Source organism: Rhea pennata, chromosome 28 (genome assembly GCF_028389875.1).
Source record: "Rhea pennata isolate bPtePen1 chromosome 28, bPtePen1.pri, whole genome shotgun sequence".
Taxonomy (NCBI): domain Eukaryota; kingdom Metazoa; phylum Chordata; class Aves; order Rheiformes; family Rheidae; genus Rhea; species Rhea pennata.
This window is the reverse complement of record NC_084690.1, coordinates 3316903-3334945: the sequence shown is the minus strand read 5'-3', so window position 1 is coordinate 3334945 and position 18043 is coordinate 3316903. Positions and strand designations below refer to the sequence as shown.

The 18043-nt window shown below is 49.2% G+C and overlaps 1 protein-coding gene across 4 annotated transcripts in view; it reads right to left on the bottom strand.

Annotated features, from left to right (window-relative positions):
* Positions 1-18043, bottom strand: part of LOXL2 (lysyl oxidase like 2) — a 49825-nt gene extending 31782 nt beyond the window's left edge. For 2 of the 4 annotated variants that reach the window (XM_062596925.1, XM_062596928.1), the window contains exons 1-3: positions 17952-18043; positions 7506-7948; positions 5744-5919 (exon numbers count right to left, since the gene is read on the bottom strand). In XM_062596925.1, the coding sequence (XP_062452909.1) occupies positions 5744-5919; positions 7506-7869 (540 nt within the window). In that variant the 5' untranslated portion in view covers positions 7870-7948; positions 17952-18043. Of the gene's footprint in view, positions 1-5743; positions 5920-6082; positions 6335-7505; positions 7976-17951 lie in introns of those variants that run through there. The other 2 variants (XM_062596927.1, XM_062596929.1) reach the window with 2 other exon arrangements.

Genomic DNA, 18043 nt, shown 5'->3' with positions numbered 1-18043 from the left:
GCAAACCCAGCACCGGGTCACACCATAAACCATTGCAAAGGAGCCGCAGAAACAAGCGGGAAACACGCTTTAAAATTATAGCAATACAGAAACGTGGTGGCTTAATGCAACAGCAGCTTAACATTCATCCGGAGCTTGCTCCAGATTGGATGCCGAGATCCCCTCTAAATGCACAAAACATCACGGTATTTACGCGTGGGGCTTCTATTTAGAGAAAAGTAAACATTTATACCAAGGAGAGAGCGATTAAAACACTGTTGTCATAACAAACAGGAAAATAAACCTTCTGTTCTCAAACGCTCCCGAGAACAGGAGTGTCAAGACATCGAGCCAAGGTCTCCGATGGCGACAACGCGAGTCGCAGCTCCCCGCGGCGTGCCTGCCGTCTCCACCCGCCGCGCAGCAGGAAGCTAGAGGAGGGAGCGAACCTGCGGCAGGCCGCGAGCAGCGTCCCTGCCCTCCTCCCACCCCAGAAACCGCCCGGCCGGCCGGAGCATTTCACCAAGCCGCGCTCGGCTCGTCTACGCGACCCCGAGCGGGACCGCGCCGTACGGACCGACCCTCCTTCAGCCTCGCAGAGCCGGGCCCTCGGGGCCACTGGGCTTCGGAGCGAGATTCGTGGGCTTCACCCGCGCCCCGGCAGGGAAAGCAGGACAGAAATAGCAGCCCAGCCCAGTATGTTTAACCAGGCGCAGTCTGCCCGCAGTCTAGGCTCAGGTACCGGAGCTATTTGTGAACACGCAGCGGCTGCAGCCGTCTCCTATATTTAGAGCATGTCCTATTTGAAGCGCGCACGTGTGCGCACAGAGGAAGAGGGCGGACAACAAATATTTTGTTAAGGATGTTTTGGAGGGATAAGTTAAAAGACATACCTATCATGCATTTATTAAAGAAGTAACACCAAAAGTAGGAGCTAGTTGCTGTGGCCTTAAAATTGCTGGTCAACCCAGCGAGGCAGTCACAGGTGGGCTCGTGCCGTGTTTGGACAACGTAAAGTGCTGCACGCACTGCTTGGAAAGCGGGGTCTGCGCTCCCCGCTCACGGTTTTGTGGCCACCCATTAAATCATTCTGATTTCAGAGCTGCTGGCATCCGGCAAAGACTTAGGAAAACGTTCAAGACTGTGCACACATTTGCACTGCAGGCTTTGGCACCACGTAAAGGAACCTCAGGGCAGGTCCACGCTACCCAGCCAGCCACCTTCAGCCACTTGTGAGCTGCAAGAAGCACGAGCAGGAGTGGTGCTGTGCTTTGGCATGGAGCTAACCTGCTCCTCGCACCTTCTGCTGCGACCCGTCGGTGGAAGCAGGACTGCAGCTCAGGACAGAGTCGAGATGAGCAGCTACCTGGGGCAGGGGCACAGCACGAGATCCCACGAACGCGGCCCCACGAGCGGGCGCGCCGATGCCCCGGCGGAGGATCACAGCACGCGGAGCCGGCACCCGCTTCCTTGGGCTCCCCGGCACCCGTGCGGCTCCGGGCAGCCTTTAGTTTCCACGCAGTTGCTCAGTTGAGACACGCTCGGCCACACGCTTGCAGCGCCTCCGTGTACAGCTCCTGCTTTTTAAGCCTTTCGGGTGAAGTGAGCAATTTTTGGTGTTTGCACAGTGCCTGAGCAAAGGGGTACCGGGCTGATCCTGCCCGGCCAGCAGCCCGCGCAGGGCTGTCCAGCCGTGTGCATTCATCTCCCTCCAAGAAATAATCCTTTGGACAAGGCCCAAGGCTACAAGCTGCAGTGGCTGCAGAAAACATCAAGCAAAAATGATGGGAGTTTCTTTGCCCTTTAGTAAGAGACTGATGGATTTCAGACCTGCCAGGAGAGTTAACCTCCTCCTGCCTGGCTGCCTCCCATCTCCTTATCACAGACATCCCGTCACTCACCTTGGGCTGCAACGTTTAACTCTGGCCTTCAACTGGGAGCGTCTTTCACAGAAGCAAGGGCAAGGCACTGCCCTTCCCATCAGGGCAGGGGGGGGAAGGCACGGAGACAGGAAGAGGTATGACGTAACCCTCCAACTATGAGCAGTGACGGGAAAAGATCTGTCTGAGCGTATATATATATAAGCCAAGTGGTTTATGGTGATGGAAAATTTCCTCCTATGTTGCTTATCTACCGCATTTCCAAACGGGGAAATAGAGGTATGTGCATTGTCCAGTAAAAATAAACTCTGCTCAAGGGATATTACGTTGCATTTAGAAGAGTGAACTCTGCCTGTCAGACCTCAGGAAGCAAAGCCAGATCCGAGCGAGCGTCAGTTTGCACAGCCCCTCCGAGCTGGAGCCCTGTTGAAATGAAGTCAGATGTTTTCTTATACCTGCTGGCTTTCAGCATTAAATCTTAGCAGCACTTGGCAGGCCCAGAGAGCTTAGCACTAAGAGGTCTTTAAGACACTTTCTAAACGATGAATTTAAGACGGTCTATCTGTCCTTGGCAGTAGGAAGATAGAGAGCTCTCCATCAGGGAGAAACCCAAGTGCACTGGCACGCGTCTGGTGGTGCATCAACCCCAAGCACACCTGCAACAGGACGGCAGAACTCGTCCGCTGCTCCTACACCCCGACACACTAACGTGCAGCAAAGTCAGCTCTTGCTCCTGGTAGTCTGCTGGCTGTGAAAACGAGCAGATCCAACTGGGAAGCATTTTGGTTGTTACCAATTACTGTGGGAATGAGGCATTAAAATGTGCAATTTGGTACATAAACTCTGTGCGTCGTTTTAAACCAGTTCTATTTTGAGTGAAATCTGGTTTTAAAAGCAGCATAAGGGTAAACTGAAATGTCTCCTGTTGAAAATCTCAGAGGGAGATTTGTACTGGTTTAGCTTCATCAGTTTAATAGCTGAAGCCAGTGGAACTGGTGGAGAAACCTAACCACAGCATTGCTATTCAGTAAAAAATTCCAGGCCACTCAATCCTGGATCTCATTCCAGTTAGAAAACATCAGCTCGACAAGCTGGGGGCTACCCAGAGGCTTACAAATCTCTGACGTTTCCTCCGGCGAACGCGAAGCACGACAGCCACAATTCCCAGGCATGTCAGAGGGGGCAAAGACTTTCAACTTGCTTTCACACAAGCCTTTTGACCCCCTGTTTTGACGACCCTAGGAGTGACCCTTCTCATCGTCTTTGACTCCAGCTATGTCACACCAGTTGCCGATGAGATAAGGCAGGATTAGGAAGAGGAGGAAAGCTGAACGAAGGGGGAGGGTTTAAACATTTGACAGCTAGCTGTGACTGAAAAATACTCCACAACGGCATTTTAAAAATTTACGGCGCATCACCTTTAGCCTTAACCCTGCTGCAATAAAACCAGTAGGAAAAAAGAATCTTTCAGCTCCCACCGACCTTCAAGGAATAGGAGAAAAAAAATCAGTCGATGTGCCTTGTTGACGGACATCAAGCTGTGCCAAAAATAAATGCATTTAATTACAGAGACCTCTCAATTCACAAAGGACAGAAATTATTTCCCTTTAGTCAAGTCTCTAAAAACCCAGACAAGCGATCATCAGAGTGACCTCAGAGGCTACGTCTCGCTAGGAGACGGGTAACGACATTGCACCGACGTGACGGGAAACCACTCCGCCGAGAGGCTCCGTATCTGGGTTCAAACGCCAGCGCTTCCCATTCTGCCCAAAGCCAGCTAGCGCTCTCTTTGCTCTGTTCACCCTTATCTGCTGCGGTACTGACACTGTGTCTGCTCACACCAAACCCACGGCACGCAGAGCTGGAGGTGGTGATGGCCCAGAAAACCCATAGGCCCTGAAAATGCAACACTATTTCCTGCCAGCTCTTACGGGCAAGCCGGGCTGGCAACTCTCAGCTTACTGCAGGCACTTAAAAACAAAACTGTTCGGTTTTTGTTGCATCAGGTCAATGTCTGTTAGTCATCAACGCTGGGAACGCTGCTGCTCATAACGTTGTGTGGACACTTTCATCCATCCCCAGCTCCCAAGAGCTGCAGGGACATAGGGAATATAGCTTGTCCCACATCTATTTCTCCTGAACCATCCTGCTGGTGACTCATGCTTCTACCATGTGAACTGCTTCAATCTCATGATTCATTTTTCTTTTCATACACGAAGCCTAAACACCCACACAGCATCAGCACAAGCTAGCCCTCAATTACCCAATGTGTTCAATTCATTAGTCAAACTCCAGTGCTTAGCTAACGGAAAAGCAGAGCCCTCCGAAGTTTTTATGATTAATACCTGAAGCATCTCAGAGTAATGTCCTCTGTCTAGACTAAAGCATCTTTTCTTCCAGTCCTCTGCTCTGAGGATTCACTGTGGCTGCGGGGAAGCCGGCGTCTGCCAAAGCCATCGCTGATGTTCCATGATCTCGCCTCGTTCCCTGCACAACAACGGGGCCATTGACCCAGGTAGTTCGGGATCCCTCTCTGCCAGGCCTCTCCTTCCCTCCTTGGCCGAGCGAAGTGAGGTCAAGGCAAACAAGGCTTCTGCTCTCATATCCTACGCCTCCGTACCCTTGCATGGGAGCCTTCCTCGAAAGCCCCCGATGCTGCCTGCTCGCGCATGCAGTGTTCTTCCAAACACCTCAGCAGGGCAAAGAAGTAAATGCAGAGAGTGTCTCTATAAGCTGATGGCTATGGGGTGGCTATTTGAATAATTTTGCTTTCAAGATCCATTGTATCAGGTCACGAACAAAGCCAACGTTCAGCTACGGAAACCACGCTGTGGTATGTGATACATCCTGGATTTCCTTTCTGCTTAAAATAAGATTTCTCTGTGGTAAGCAGATAGGATCTTCTGGTAAATTTTAACCAAGGGCAACCCCAAATTTGCACGCTGAAACACCATAAAACCCGAAACAAGGGAGACTTTTAGCTAAGTCACCACAAATACTTTCCACCCTGAAAGCTGAGGGAGCAAACACATTCTTTCCTTTGAAGACTTCAGGCCCAACTTCTTTCCACCCGGCATCCCCCCTAGATCTCGACTCTGCAGTAATCTAACAAGCCCAGTTGGAAAGCGGTTCAAGCGTCTTGCTCCTGCGATTTCCCCAGGAGCCCAAACCTCAGCTTAGCAGGCCAAGCTCGCAGCGCAGAACCTTTCCCCCAGCGACCAGCCTACATTTTCCTTTGCTTAGTTTCATTTATTCAGTTACAGCGCTAATCCCCCATTCCCTTGGATATTCCCACACAGGTATCACAGCCTTTCCATCACTCCTTAGCTAAACTGTGCAAAAATCTCTTTATATCTTTCCTTGTAAGTCTATCCGTTTCAACCTGTGGTTGTAAACCCTACTCACCTCCACATCCAACCCTAGCTGCTGGCTCAGTGTTAGGCCAGAGCGTTTCAAATTGCCCCCTGCACCCAAGGGGAAGCGTCGGGGGCAGTGCGGTAATTCAGTACCATAAACCAGCAAAGCCACCTAGGTCCAAGGGCTACGAATACTGCATGGATCCTAACTCTCCAAGTCCATTCTTCAAAATACTAAACCAACTTTCAGTTCTGCTAAACCGTTGTGAAAAAGGAAAGTGATATATTTTCTCTTTAGTTATTCGCATGCTGAAAAAAAAAAACTTTACATTTTTACTAGATTAAAAAAATGCTGTGAATAGCTGAAATTCAGATCTGAAAGTTGCAGCTTAGGCAGCATCTAAAGCTGTTGTCAGGAGTTTGTTTTAACCACAGCATGCCGTTGAGATAAGCTATAATGTACTGCGGCAGACTTCCCCGTCTTCAGCAGGCTCCGGGTCAGCGGCTTGTGATTTTAACTACATTTACCTCTATTTGATTAAGCAGCGAGTTGTCAAACTTGAAGCCAGGGATCCTCTTTTCACTGCAGACCACTCCCACGTCTTCCGTGTGCTTGCAGTCGGTCACTCCCCAGCCGTTGGAAGTGCAGGCCGCCAGCGTGGTCTCCTTGCCATTGCAGTGGACGTTGTCCATCCAAATTCTCCCTGAAGGGGAAAGCAAGCAAAACTCAGATTCACAGAGATGGTAGATCTCGACTACGCTGACGGCTGGTAGAGAAGCAAGCAGGGGTGCCGTCCTCCTAATTAACTGTCCTCCCTTGCATCCCTGCAGGATAACATGTCCTTTGGATATGAAGGACTGCCCGACCTTCGGATCTGCAGCTCTGCAAGAAGCAGCAGAGCAGTTTGCCCTGGCTGCCCCGGCTTCGTACGAGGAGCTCCGACGCGTTTGCTTGGCTAACGGCCCAGAGGAGGGTCTGCCAGCCCCCTCGGGGCTCCCCGGACAGCAGGGCAGGAGGAACTCCCGCGAAGCCTGGCGCTGTCATCCGAGCCAGGCATCGTTCCCCACAGCATGGGCTCTCCGCATCGGGATATAGCCGGCACTACCCTGGCGCGCAGAGAGCACTCGCTCCCGTTAAATCACGTGGCAATGTGTTTCTGGTTTATTTTCAGATGTCACAGGCTCTCCCTCTCCCCAAGAGCCAAAATCCACAGCCTGGGACAACACTCGAGGTTTCACGTTCCTGCTTGCTCTTTTACGGGCAGCTTTACGGGTGTGAGCACTAATGAGCGGTGCTAACAGAAAGGCAGCACGTTTACCCCTGCTGCAGGGGAATTAATGAGCCCGTGGGTTACATCAGCAGCGTGCCAGTCTTTAATCTTTGGAGAAAAATTCCCAGTAGGCCAACATTTAACTAACAGTGTATCAAGAAAGACAATTAAATGCATCTATTGAGGTCAGAAAGCAACATACTCTCACAGAGCTGTTCTAGCTCAAGCAATATGATTTTAATAATTCATTGCTAACAAACAAACATTCAACTTTCCAAGTCTTTGTTCAATGTATATTTGGGCACAAGATGTGATACGATTGCCCACATGACCATCAAATACAGTTTCAAAGACCAAGAAAGGAAGGACACGCAGTTTGGTGAGCGAAGAGCTCTTCCCCATAAAACCAGCCTGAGAGTGTCCCAAAGGATTACTATAAATTTAACCTTATACAGGACATGAAGCATGCATGCTTCTTTGGGGTGTCATAGGCTAATCTGCATTGCACAACATGATGCGTTTCTAGACTAAGCTAACAGGAAAATATATATATATGATTTCTCTAGCATTGTATAGGTGATCCACGTGGAGCCTAAACAGTTCAGAGAAATAAAAGGCAGGAGAAAGGAGCCGTCAGAGGCCATATTTGGCTCACTACAAGGCCACGGGAGGACGGGAAAAGGAATGATCCGCAAATCACGCCTGTGGGTGCAGCTCCCCTCCTGCCCATCCGCGCTCGCCGCAGAGGAGCCTGCAGCGCTCACCCGCAGCGGTGCTCCCAAACGTCCCCTGCCGAGTCTGCACAGTGAGACCTGCCCATTCCTTGGCTTCTTTCGGTCAAAACAAGCAAACACCTATTGTTTAAACTGTTTAATCTAACGGGACGCTGACATAACGAGCTTCTGCTCTGCCAGGCATTTGTAGGAAAAATTGCAGCTTCTTAAATTTGATCGACAGATCAAGAACTATTGGGAGCTGGAGACGGCTAGTACAATATTACTACTCTGGAGTTTCCTTACCTTCTCCTTTCCCATACTTTGAGCTTGGTAGCCAGGACACAGCCTCCACGTAGCCCAGCTCCCTGCAGACCACGTGAGCGGCGTGGATGGAGAAGTCATCATCGCACACCGTGCCCCACTCGCCGTTGTAAAACACCTCCACTCGGCCTTCGTTGTGTTTTCTTTTCTGCCCTGCCAGCCGCAGCTGGATCTTGGGAACATTTGCTGGCCTCTGAGGGGTCTGGTACACTTGCGGGGGTGGCTCAGGGTAACCAGGGAGGTAGGGCCAGTGGTCGTACTGGGCAAGGCCCAGCGGGCTCAGGGAGGTGAAGAACAACAGCGTGATGAAACAGTGGTTATGGTTAAAACCCAGGAATCTTTCCATTTTCAGTGCTCACAGTTCTCAGAGCCAAGTCCTCTGCTAGCAGCTGCTGATCAGTGCAGGTAGGTACTGTGTGGCTGTCCTGAAATGAAAGGAAAGTCTGTGTAAGGCTTGGTAATGACATGGGCTTCATAGCTCTTGCTTCAGCAGATGATAAAGCTATGGAAGAGATTACATCCAATGCTACCTGTGAAAAAACAAAGTCAAGCAAATTATATTTTGTGGGATGGAAGAAAAAACAGGAAAAAAAAACCACAAAAGCCATTTGCAAGTTTGGGCCAACTTGCCAAACAGTTTTGGCTGGAAAGTATTTTTTCCAGGAAAAAAAAAAAACACAGGTCGCAACTGCTAGCAGTAGGATTTTCCTACTCTGAAAACCCAGTAATTCAGTGCCTCTAGCAGGCTTTGGCCAACCTAGGTTCAACTCCTACCAGGACAGGACTGAACCCCGTTTCTCCCACACCCCCTTTGACAAGGGAGCCAAATTCATCATTTAAACAATGGAAAACGAGGAGAAAAATGAAATGCAACACGGTCAGAACCAAGATTGGTACTGAGGTCTGTTTTCCCAGTACGATGATAGAGGGCTTGCTGCTGCACAGATGCAACCAGGCGTGCAGTAACGGACACTTGCAGAAGAAGCTTTGTCCAACCCTGTCTGCTCAACGCTAACTGCTCTTCAGCCTTCGGTTCCTAACTCTAGACAGGGACTCACTTGTTGCACAACTGCTGCATCTTTCTATAAGCTAGTCAGTTAAGCTATAAACTGGGAACTTTTTGACTCATTAAAGGAGCTTCACCCAAAATGTTGTAGAGAGTTTAATGTTTGATCATTTTCTGCCCCTCCTCACTCACATACTCCTCACCTTCGCTCGGGCACCCGGCACGCGGAGTGGTCAAGTTGCGCATGGCGAGGTTAACGGTTGAATAGTTTCCAAATGAAGCAATGCCAGAGCACAGTGGGGAAAAGCTCCCCAGCTCTTTAAAGCTCCATTATTTCCTGGCAACAATCAAAGGGGAGGTGGGAGAAGAGATTTGGCTCTGAAAACGGATGTCTGGAAGCAAAAATCCTCCAGTACTTTTGCTAGGTCTTAGCTACCCCCAAAAAGCGACAAGAAGACGACATACACGGGTGAAGCCACAGTGAAACGCATTGAGCAGCTTTTCAAGGTAGAGAGGAGATGCATCACAGACCCGAGGCGACCAGTGTAAAATTCAGGAGGCATCAGGTCAAAGCTCAGCTCTGATGCTCACGTGCTGGGCGACCTCAGGCAAACCACTTCCACTGCCGTGCCTCAGCTCCCCCGGGGTTAAACAGGGCTGATGAGAGCGAGCTTCCTCCTAGGGCACTTTGAGACCTGGAGATGGGAAGGCACCTGCCTAAGAGCCACACGCATGAAATAAAAGCACGTGGGTTAAAAGTCTATTATTGCATATCAGGGAAGGGAACAGGAAAAGTGAGGTGGGACTCAACAAGACACCCAACTGCCCCAAAGGGGTGGCAAAGGGGGGAAACATGGGCAGAAAATTCTCGAGAGTCTTGGTTTTGAGTAAAAATTTGGTTTCAAGGAGCCAGAGACTCTCACAGCAGTTTCAGTGGATTGAGATTTCTAAGTTTGCATAAGGCACTCTAAGAATTACTAGTGTGGAAACAAAAGTATTTTTAGAAATTTCGCAGGTCAGGGAACTGGAAGGGAAGAGAGGCAGGAAGTGCAATTGCTTTCACTAGGCTGCCTTCTCCAGCAGCAGAGGGGATTCCCAAAGAAAATGCAGTCCACAAGGCAGGATACGCGTGTTTTACAAAAATTAAAGGCTCCTGACTGAAGACGGATTCATACTAGTCAGACGTGCCTGCCTTCAATACCAACCAGCATAGAGTTCACAGGACGCCTCTTACAATGCTTTTCATGGAGATAAGATGATTAAGATAAGAAATAAGAACAGGAATTAGAGCACTTGAGACATGTGGATGGAAGAGGAAGGAGCAGTGGACTTAGGAGAAGGTGAAGGCTGGCAGTCACCAGCAAAGAACGCATGAATGGCATGTATTGCAGCCCAGAGGATAAAAACATGGGCAGAGTGACTGCTATAAATAGTATATTAAAAAAAAATACAAGTACCCCCAATAGTCAGATCACAACGGGGAAGAACAACGTACATTAGTTGCATGTCAAACACTGAAGGGGGGGGGAAAAAAAGGCGGAGAGAGTGCAGCCTCCCCGGATAGAGCAGCAGGCATTAAGACCACGACTCCTCTGTGCAGGGAGACAGCGGACAGAAGCTTGAATCCAGCAGAGGACTACTGGACTTCAGAAAATTTGGGTTCCAGTTCTGATCTTCTTCAAACATCTGTTTTGACTTAATTCATTTTATTTAGCTGTTTGTCTCCTGCTGCTGCGTAAATGCTTTTGGATTTAATAAGCCTCCGCAAATAACAGTAAAAAAAAAAAAAAAAAAAAAAAAAAAAAAAAAGTTGGACTGAAAAATCTTTCTCCCCAAACTAAGGTGAGGGGTAACAGGGCCCCCACACAACCATTACAGCCTTCCCATGGCTGTCGCACATGTACAAGAATGCAGCGCCCCACGTTTACATGTTGCTGGGACCTACTGCTGGGTCTGGATGGTCTCGCTGTGCAGCAGGCAGCCCTACGATGGACGTTTCAGGAGGCAAAGCCAGATAACCTATGGCAAGTAGCCTTAAAGTCAAATCTCAAAACACCTCTAGCTCCCAAGAGATGAGATGACATGTCACCATAATTAACAGAATAGGACCAAATCCCCTCTAGCTTACAGTTTTGCTTATGATACTCCAGAAAGCTCAATAATAAGCTAAACAGAAACACTTTGCAGGAGAGAACCAACAAATGGTCGGTAACCAGCAGGTCAGTGCGTTTCACTTATCCCTCTCGTGCCAAACGGAACGATGACCAGCGGTAACTCTGCTCTCAGGCCGAGAAGGGTCTTCCACAACCAGCGGCCGTGGAGTAGCTAGAAGCAGCATAACTCCACCCGCCAGGACTGCTTTCTACCCAGAGCAAAGCTCTTGGGTCATTTTACTGAAGGGCTTCAGCCAAAAGACACAAGAATCTGGGGAAACCATTCAGAGGCAGGATGTAACAGTTACCAGCTGAGCACGGTGCTCCCTGAAGTGTTAATTAATAAAGCAGACAGATCACTGCACGGTGCCAGAGCCTCAAAAAAAAACAAAACAAAAAAAAAAAAAACAAAAAAAAATTCATAGCAATGAGGAACCTCATGGTGCACGAACAGCTGTAAGATGGGGGTGACAGAAGGCTTCCAGGTTACTGTAATGAGCTACCAAGCTCAGTCAGGAGGTCCTAACCTAGGTCTTTGTGCAAGAGCAGCAGGTCCAGCTCGCGCTCTTGGCAGAGCCCTGCTGGCCTTGCCCGGCCAGGCAACCCAGGAGCCCCATACTCCGAACGGCAACCGCAGGCTGCTTTGCTTTTGTTCCCCAAAAGCTTAGAGACTTTGGGAATTGGGCGAGACTAGGAAAAACATCATTTACTATAGAACTTAATGAAAACCAGGTGAGGGAGGATAAGATTCCCCGAGAGCCAGTTGCTCAGCAAAGGGAAGTTGGACTAGCAAAAAGGTATTTTAACGAGCCTGTATGAACGCTACCCCAAACCTTCGCCACAGAGAACGAGCTGGGGCACACGGGTTTTGCAGCTAGGCAATACAGCATCCTGCCTCATCTCTGTTTGTCAGGATCCTCCAAGGATCAATTAAGGCTCCAAAACAGCCTCTGGAAGAGAGACTGGAAAAAACACCCACAGGTCCCCATTCCAGTCCAGCTCCACCTGGAGAAGCGAATTCCAGAGATCCGAGCAGCGGCAAACCCGCGGGCTTCACACCGCGGCGCGTACTAGCGACCACGGTCTGCTTCTGCTTCGGGTCACGTTACCGTCCGCTCCGGAGCCGTCACACGTTCAACCCTTCGGAGCCAGCGGGACTTGAAAGCAGGCAGTTGGCATCTCAGAAGACGTCGTACAGCTTCTTTCGCTCCACGCTGAAGCACCAAACAGCCATGCGAGTTCTGCGTTTATTCTTCCCTGGCCCCTCCTGCAATCCCTCTCCTTAGCTACGAGGCGCTAGCTGTATGCACCGGTATTAGAGAAAATCGTCGCTGCTCTGGAGCAGAAACACCGAGGACTCAGTGACAGATCCACTTCGGAGCATTTAAAGAAACAAACGTGGACAGTCTATACTGGACAGGAGCCAAACGCACGAGCAGCCTTACGCTGGCATCATAAGCCACAGCAACGTTTATTAAGGGAAATATTTAAACGAACGTACTCTGCTGCTGTGCTTGAGAGCTGGACATGTTTTGCCCCCAGGTCTCAAAGGAGGCTGCATGTGCTGAACCCCCTAAAAAAGTCTAGGCTTAGATTCACAAGACATTTCATTTATGCTGGCTATTCCCTTTATTGTAGGGCTCATTCCTCCTCTCGTATCCTTTCTTCAGCAGCCTCCAGACTTATTAATGACATAAGCCTGGAAGTGTGTGTTGTGGTCTCTCCATTCAAGAGAGTCCAGGACAAAACATTAAAAACTTATTCAATAAATTCAATGGAGAAGCCAGGATTCTTCTGGCTCTCTGTCCTGTGCTCCAGACCATAAGATTACTCTCCATCTTTGCATTAAATTGTAATTTAAGGCATGTGCCCGCAAGCTGCTGACTCAGCCCTTTTCACGACTCCGGTCTTGAGTCTCGAAAGGAGCGGATGGGCGCACAGGCTCACAGGGAAACGTGCAACAATTCAATCCGAAAATAACACTGAGCTTTTACTTGCTAATACAGCATTCGCCGCCCCATATCAAAAGCTTACTCCTACCAGCAAGGATCCCTTTTCTAATTTTACCAAATCAGCCAAACAATAGATCAACTCAAACAGAACGCAAAACACCAGCTTTCCTGCTCCCCTCCTCATCCGGACAACAAAAGGGAAGTCTGCAGCGGTCGGCTGGAGCCCTTTGTGCCTGGAGATCCCGCAACGCTCTGCTCGGCGTGCGTTACACGGAGCATCCGTCGGGAGGCAGGAACAACCAGCACCGGGACCGCTGCCGGCCCCGTCCGCGTCTCAGCCGGGAGCACCGAACAGCGGTTATTCGGCCACCCGAAACGTTGCCGTCGGCTTCAGCGCGAGCCGAAGCTCAGAGCCACGTTCTGCTGCTGTGCGAGAGACTCACCTCTGTCGCCGGCACCGGGGCTGACGCTGTTGTAGACAAACTCCCACCGAGTATAATCCCAAAGCAGGCACGAATCAGAGTCTGCTCATCCCCGCCCGACCTTGCAGTAGTATCACCGAATACCAACCGATGGCCACGTACACCAACCGATGGCCACGTACACCAACCGATGGCCACGTACACCAACCGATGGCCACGTACACCAACCGATGGCCACGTACACCGGCCAGAGGCACAGGGCAGGCAACGCAAAGAGCGTGCTGCAGGCGGACGTCGTGTGCCCCGCTGGCCTTGAAACTACCAGAAGCAACGCAGAACATAGGGAATTGCTGAGGCACCACGGCCCGTTCGCTTCGTGATGCACCTATGGTCCACAAGAAGTAGGTGCCTGCAGGGAACACACAAAGCAGTCACCCTAACGGCACTTCCCCCGCAGGCAGAGTTAGTCCGAACTGCAAAACTGGCTTTGCATGCCAGTTCTGAAGCTGTCACACACTTGAGAATCACCTGTAGCAGGATTCTCCCAGGTTAGAATCAGCATCACCTCTGCAATCTAGAGTTACAGCATGGTTAAAAAAAATACAATTTCTGAATGAACCATTCTTAATGTAAGCTTCAAGTCAGTGAAGGAAGCTGAAATGCTGTTGGAGACACCTAAACCATGAACTGAAGCTCGTTCGGTAAAATGTTGTATTGGAGTCAAAGCAGAGTGTGGCACAGGCAGGACAGCAGAGATCTTTGCAGGAAAAGATTCCTACGTATTACAAGCCCAGAGGCTCTGCAAGCCAGAAAGAAAGCAATATAATCAGCGAGTCATCACACAGAGGAACACACGTTTCTCCAAATTCCTCTTTGCGGTTGAGATGAAAAGAGCCAACAGACATTAGCAAGTGCCCCTGGGTTGTTTCCATTTGCTCTGCCCCTTCCCTCAGGCTCCCGAGGTCTCCGATCAGCAGAGGACTTCTGTAAGCCACTTCAGGCAGGTGCTGCTGCCGAGGAGCAAGAACGTACTCTCGGGAAGCTCCGCGCTACCTTAGGAAAGCAGCTCTCAGATTACTACAAACTGGCCAAGGGCAACTGGTGGCAAACGCAGTTCTTACATCAGGGAAGCTGACAAGTGCAGTTCACCTCTTCCACTTGGTCGGGATGCTGCAGGGAAGGAGAGAACAACGTCCCGCTGTGCCCCGGAGGCAGCGGTAAAGCTTGCGCGATCTGGAGCTCTAGAGCTGCCACAACTCCACTGGCTGCAGCCCATCGGCCGAGTCTGAGCTGACCCCTGCGATACTCCCTGCCCGTCTTCGCTGCAAGCCAGAGCGTGCCTCCTCAGACCCCGCGGCGCGCTCGGGGCGGCGGGCAGAGCTCTGCTGGCGGCCAGCAGCCAGCTTAACACAGATCAGCGCGCTGCAGACTCAGAACAGACACTGTCATCTCAGATCTCACTCAAGAGAGAAACAAGACTAATAACATCTTAAGAATCTTCTGGTCTCTCCTTCACATTCAAACACACACCCATATATACATACACATATGCATATATTTTTTTTCCCCTCCTAGAAAGCTACTGACTTACTGCAGTGAGTACTACATGGAACAGAAAAGAGCTTGGAGTGTTTGACAGCTGAGATGGGGATAAACGTGTTCTCCTACAGCAGACGGCTCTTTGAAGAGCCAACAAAAAGGATGCATGCAGCCCAGGAATGCATATTGCTTGCCATTACTTGCTAAAGAAATTATATTCAGAAAGAAAAACTCCAGTGGTCAAAGATGCTAGCTAGGAAAGTAGGAAAGAAAAGGTACTTTGCTTTTGTTTAAGAGATAGCTATAGGTCTCCTACAGAAAATCCAGTGTTTATTAAAGTTACCTAACCAAAGCCCTTTGCGTCATTATTTGATTAGGACTTTGAGATCCAACCTTTAGAAATACGCTGCTGACACACGCATGGCATGTTGCATGGACACAGCAACGGTTGCAGGCACAAACACCATGGCCCACGTTTCAGCTGAGAGGGGCCAGCGGAAGGTTTCTTATGGCTTCCAAGTCCGGGCTGTGGTCTCTCCAAAGACCTGCTTCTCCAACTGAAGCAACTGATGTTTGCTTTCAATTTTAGTACTTTGAGGCATTGATTTATGTTAAAAAGATAAAACTTGCCTATGGATCAGATGGACATATGCAGCATCTTCTCTCTGAGTCATAGTTCCAATTCAAATATGCTCCATTTTGGCAAGAGATATTAATTTGCCTTATCTCCTCCCTTTGCCCGGTGCCGAAAAACGAAGAGGAATAGAGAGGTGAATCACGACAGTTCTCAGGCTCCTGGCCAGCACCAGCTGGCCGTTGCACAGACCTTGTGCTGCACTCTTAATAAGAAACAGACCTTATTCCCAAGTTTACTTCCAAGACAATTAAGCAGGGAAAAAAAAAGATTTTTTTTGAACCTAGTAGTATTAAGTTCTTTAATTTACAGCTAGTGGATGCAATTGTGATGAACAAAAGCTGGAGCTACAAGACTCAATTCCTCTTTTCCTTAAGGGTACCCCACCAGTTCAGGAAAAGGACCCTACGGAAAGGTACCGCATTCAAATCCACTGCCGACACGCACGGATCCACAGCACCAGAACACGCAGGTGCACGTCCTGAGGTTGAAAACTGTTAGCAAATAGCAGATACCCTCTAAGAAAAAACTCCCTCCCCTTGGCATGCTCCAGCTGTGCGTAACACTGTCTTAATGCAGCCTAGCCCAGAAGAGCGCAGACGCAGGACAGGGATGACGACCTGTGTCCCCACTCCCACCGCACCGGTATTCAGTCCTCTCGCCACACTCTGAGTTTAAGCTCCTGTGAAGTAACATAAAACTTCTGTCGGCATTACGACAGATTAGGACTGGGATTTTTCTCAATGTGTATTTCTCAAAGTTTGCAGGCATTTACAGTAAATAGGTATCTTCACTTGCTCCCAGAGCATTCCAAAGAAAGCGCTTTACAAAGCAACGCGTTGATGATCCATTAAATAATTCCATCCAACGGAGCAGCCATCTCCAGGAATGCACATTATTGTGTTTTTAAACAATATCAAGGAGGCAAGGGATACTGTTTTATGAAACAGTTCAGGAGGAGAAAGGATAGCGGGTTAAAAACAAAACAAACAAAAAGCAAGAAAAAAGGTGGAAAAGTTAGCGGTGCAACAAAGCAAAGGCAATTAACTTCGGTGTCAAACTGTTGAGAAGAATCTAGAGGACATTGCTAAGCAGACATTCTTCTCTGCTTAGCTTGCAAAGGGATAGCACTTTCAGCAAAATGCCTGGCTTTTCCATTAAATCATCCTGTTGACAAGAAAGATATTGTCCTCTACTAAATCATCACAACTCCCTTCAATCTTGATGGTTTTTCCAAACTACTGAATTATCTTGAATTTTTCCTGAAGACCTCATCTTTGCATTCCCACCCTGCGCTCAGAAAACACCACACTGGATTTGGCTGGTTAGCAGACTATCCGAGGAGTTATCCTGAGCCTCGGCACCACTGGGCTGAGATATTAAACTTCACATGAAGCAGCCCTTTTGGGGGTGCATTCCAACATCACCGTGCGCTTAGAGCTGAGCTCACCTGAAATTCCTTCCTGCAGCGATGGCCATCCAGCACGCCACGCTGAAGATGTGGTTTCCTCCCTATATGCTCCGCTAGTACAGTAGCTCAGGCTAATTTTTCATTTTATGTTTTCTAACTGCTCTCTAGCTTCCAGCTGAGGAAATGCCACCACTGTGGGTGGTTCAGTATAGATGAAATGATATGGGCATGTAGCAACCCTAAAGCAGATTATTTTCAGCCCCTATTAGGCATGCTTTTGAGAGCAACGCAATGCCATCTTTACAAGCTGATTATAGAGGTGCTAGCTCTTTCTCTCCTGTAAGAGCTTGCTTTCTCTGCACACCATAACCACCTCTTCAAAGCTGAACAGCAACAGTTACTCTAAAAGATAGCAGTCATCTAGAGGCGCACTTAGGAATTGGAACTCAGCCTGGGCTATCTTCATTCCAGGAAGAAGCCGTCCCGTGTTTCAGTGCTGCAACTTTCTAGGCAGATGCTGCTGCATATCCTGAAGCCACCCCGAACACTTCTATGATTGCTGCGTGATAAAACAGCTTCACTAATGAAAACTGCTGCGAGGCTGGGGACCGCTTTGCAAAAGGGCAGTGCATCCCTTCAGATCTAAGAATTTAAACGTTGCAACACAAAGCAGTTTCTTAACTGGAGACAGATCTCTTCTACGCTTTCTGCCGATGGGAAACATCTGCTCTGAAGCCTTTCCCTCTGAAAGAGCACGTTTATTCAGGAAGGATAATTTAAACTGCTTATGAAGTTTAGCTGGTAATATTTACACAATGTTTACGGCACATACTGTAGCTTTCTGGTCTAAATCAAGCATACACTAATGACCTTACAGAATAGGCACTGCCCCAGCCTGTAGACAGTTTGCAACGCGTCTTTTCTACTCCTTTAGTACATGCCCGAGAGCAAGCAAAGGGAGAAAATCGTTAACCACATTGCAACATCTTTGCAAAGTGACATCGCCGATCTGTGTCATCCCGTCCTGCCAAATCAAGTCTCCAGGGAGGGGAGAGGATACAAGAATCATCTGCTGCCTTCCCAGCTCTGAATATAAATGCTCAATAGCATATGATGGTAGAGGGAAGGGGAAAAAAAAAAAAAAAAGAAAGAAAAAAAGATGTTCAAAGAGAAAAGGAAAGAAGTGAGACCGAACGCTCAGCCCTGAAGCAAGAGAGGCTGGGGAAAGTTTCAGAGTTTCCGCGAGCTCCTCAGCCCCCCTTCCCTAGGGGTAGCACCAGCGCTCTGCCCAGCCCCGCAGGACCGCGTTACCTCGGAGTTAGTGGTAGGCTGCGCTGGGGACGAGCTCTGTCTCGTCGTGCTTCATCGAGTTCTTCCTTCTGGGCTGAGCGCGCCGGCCGAGT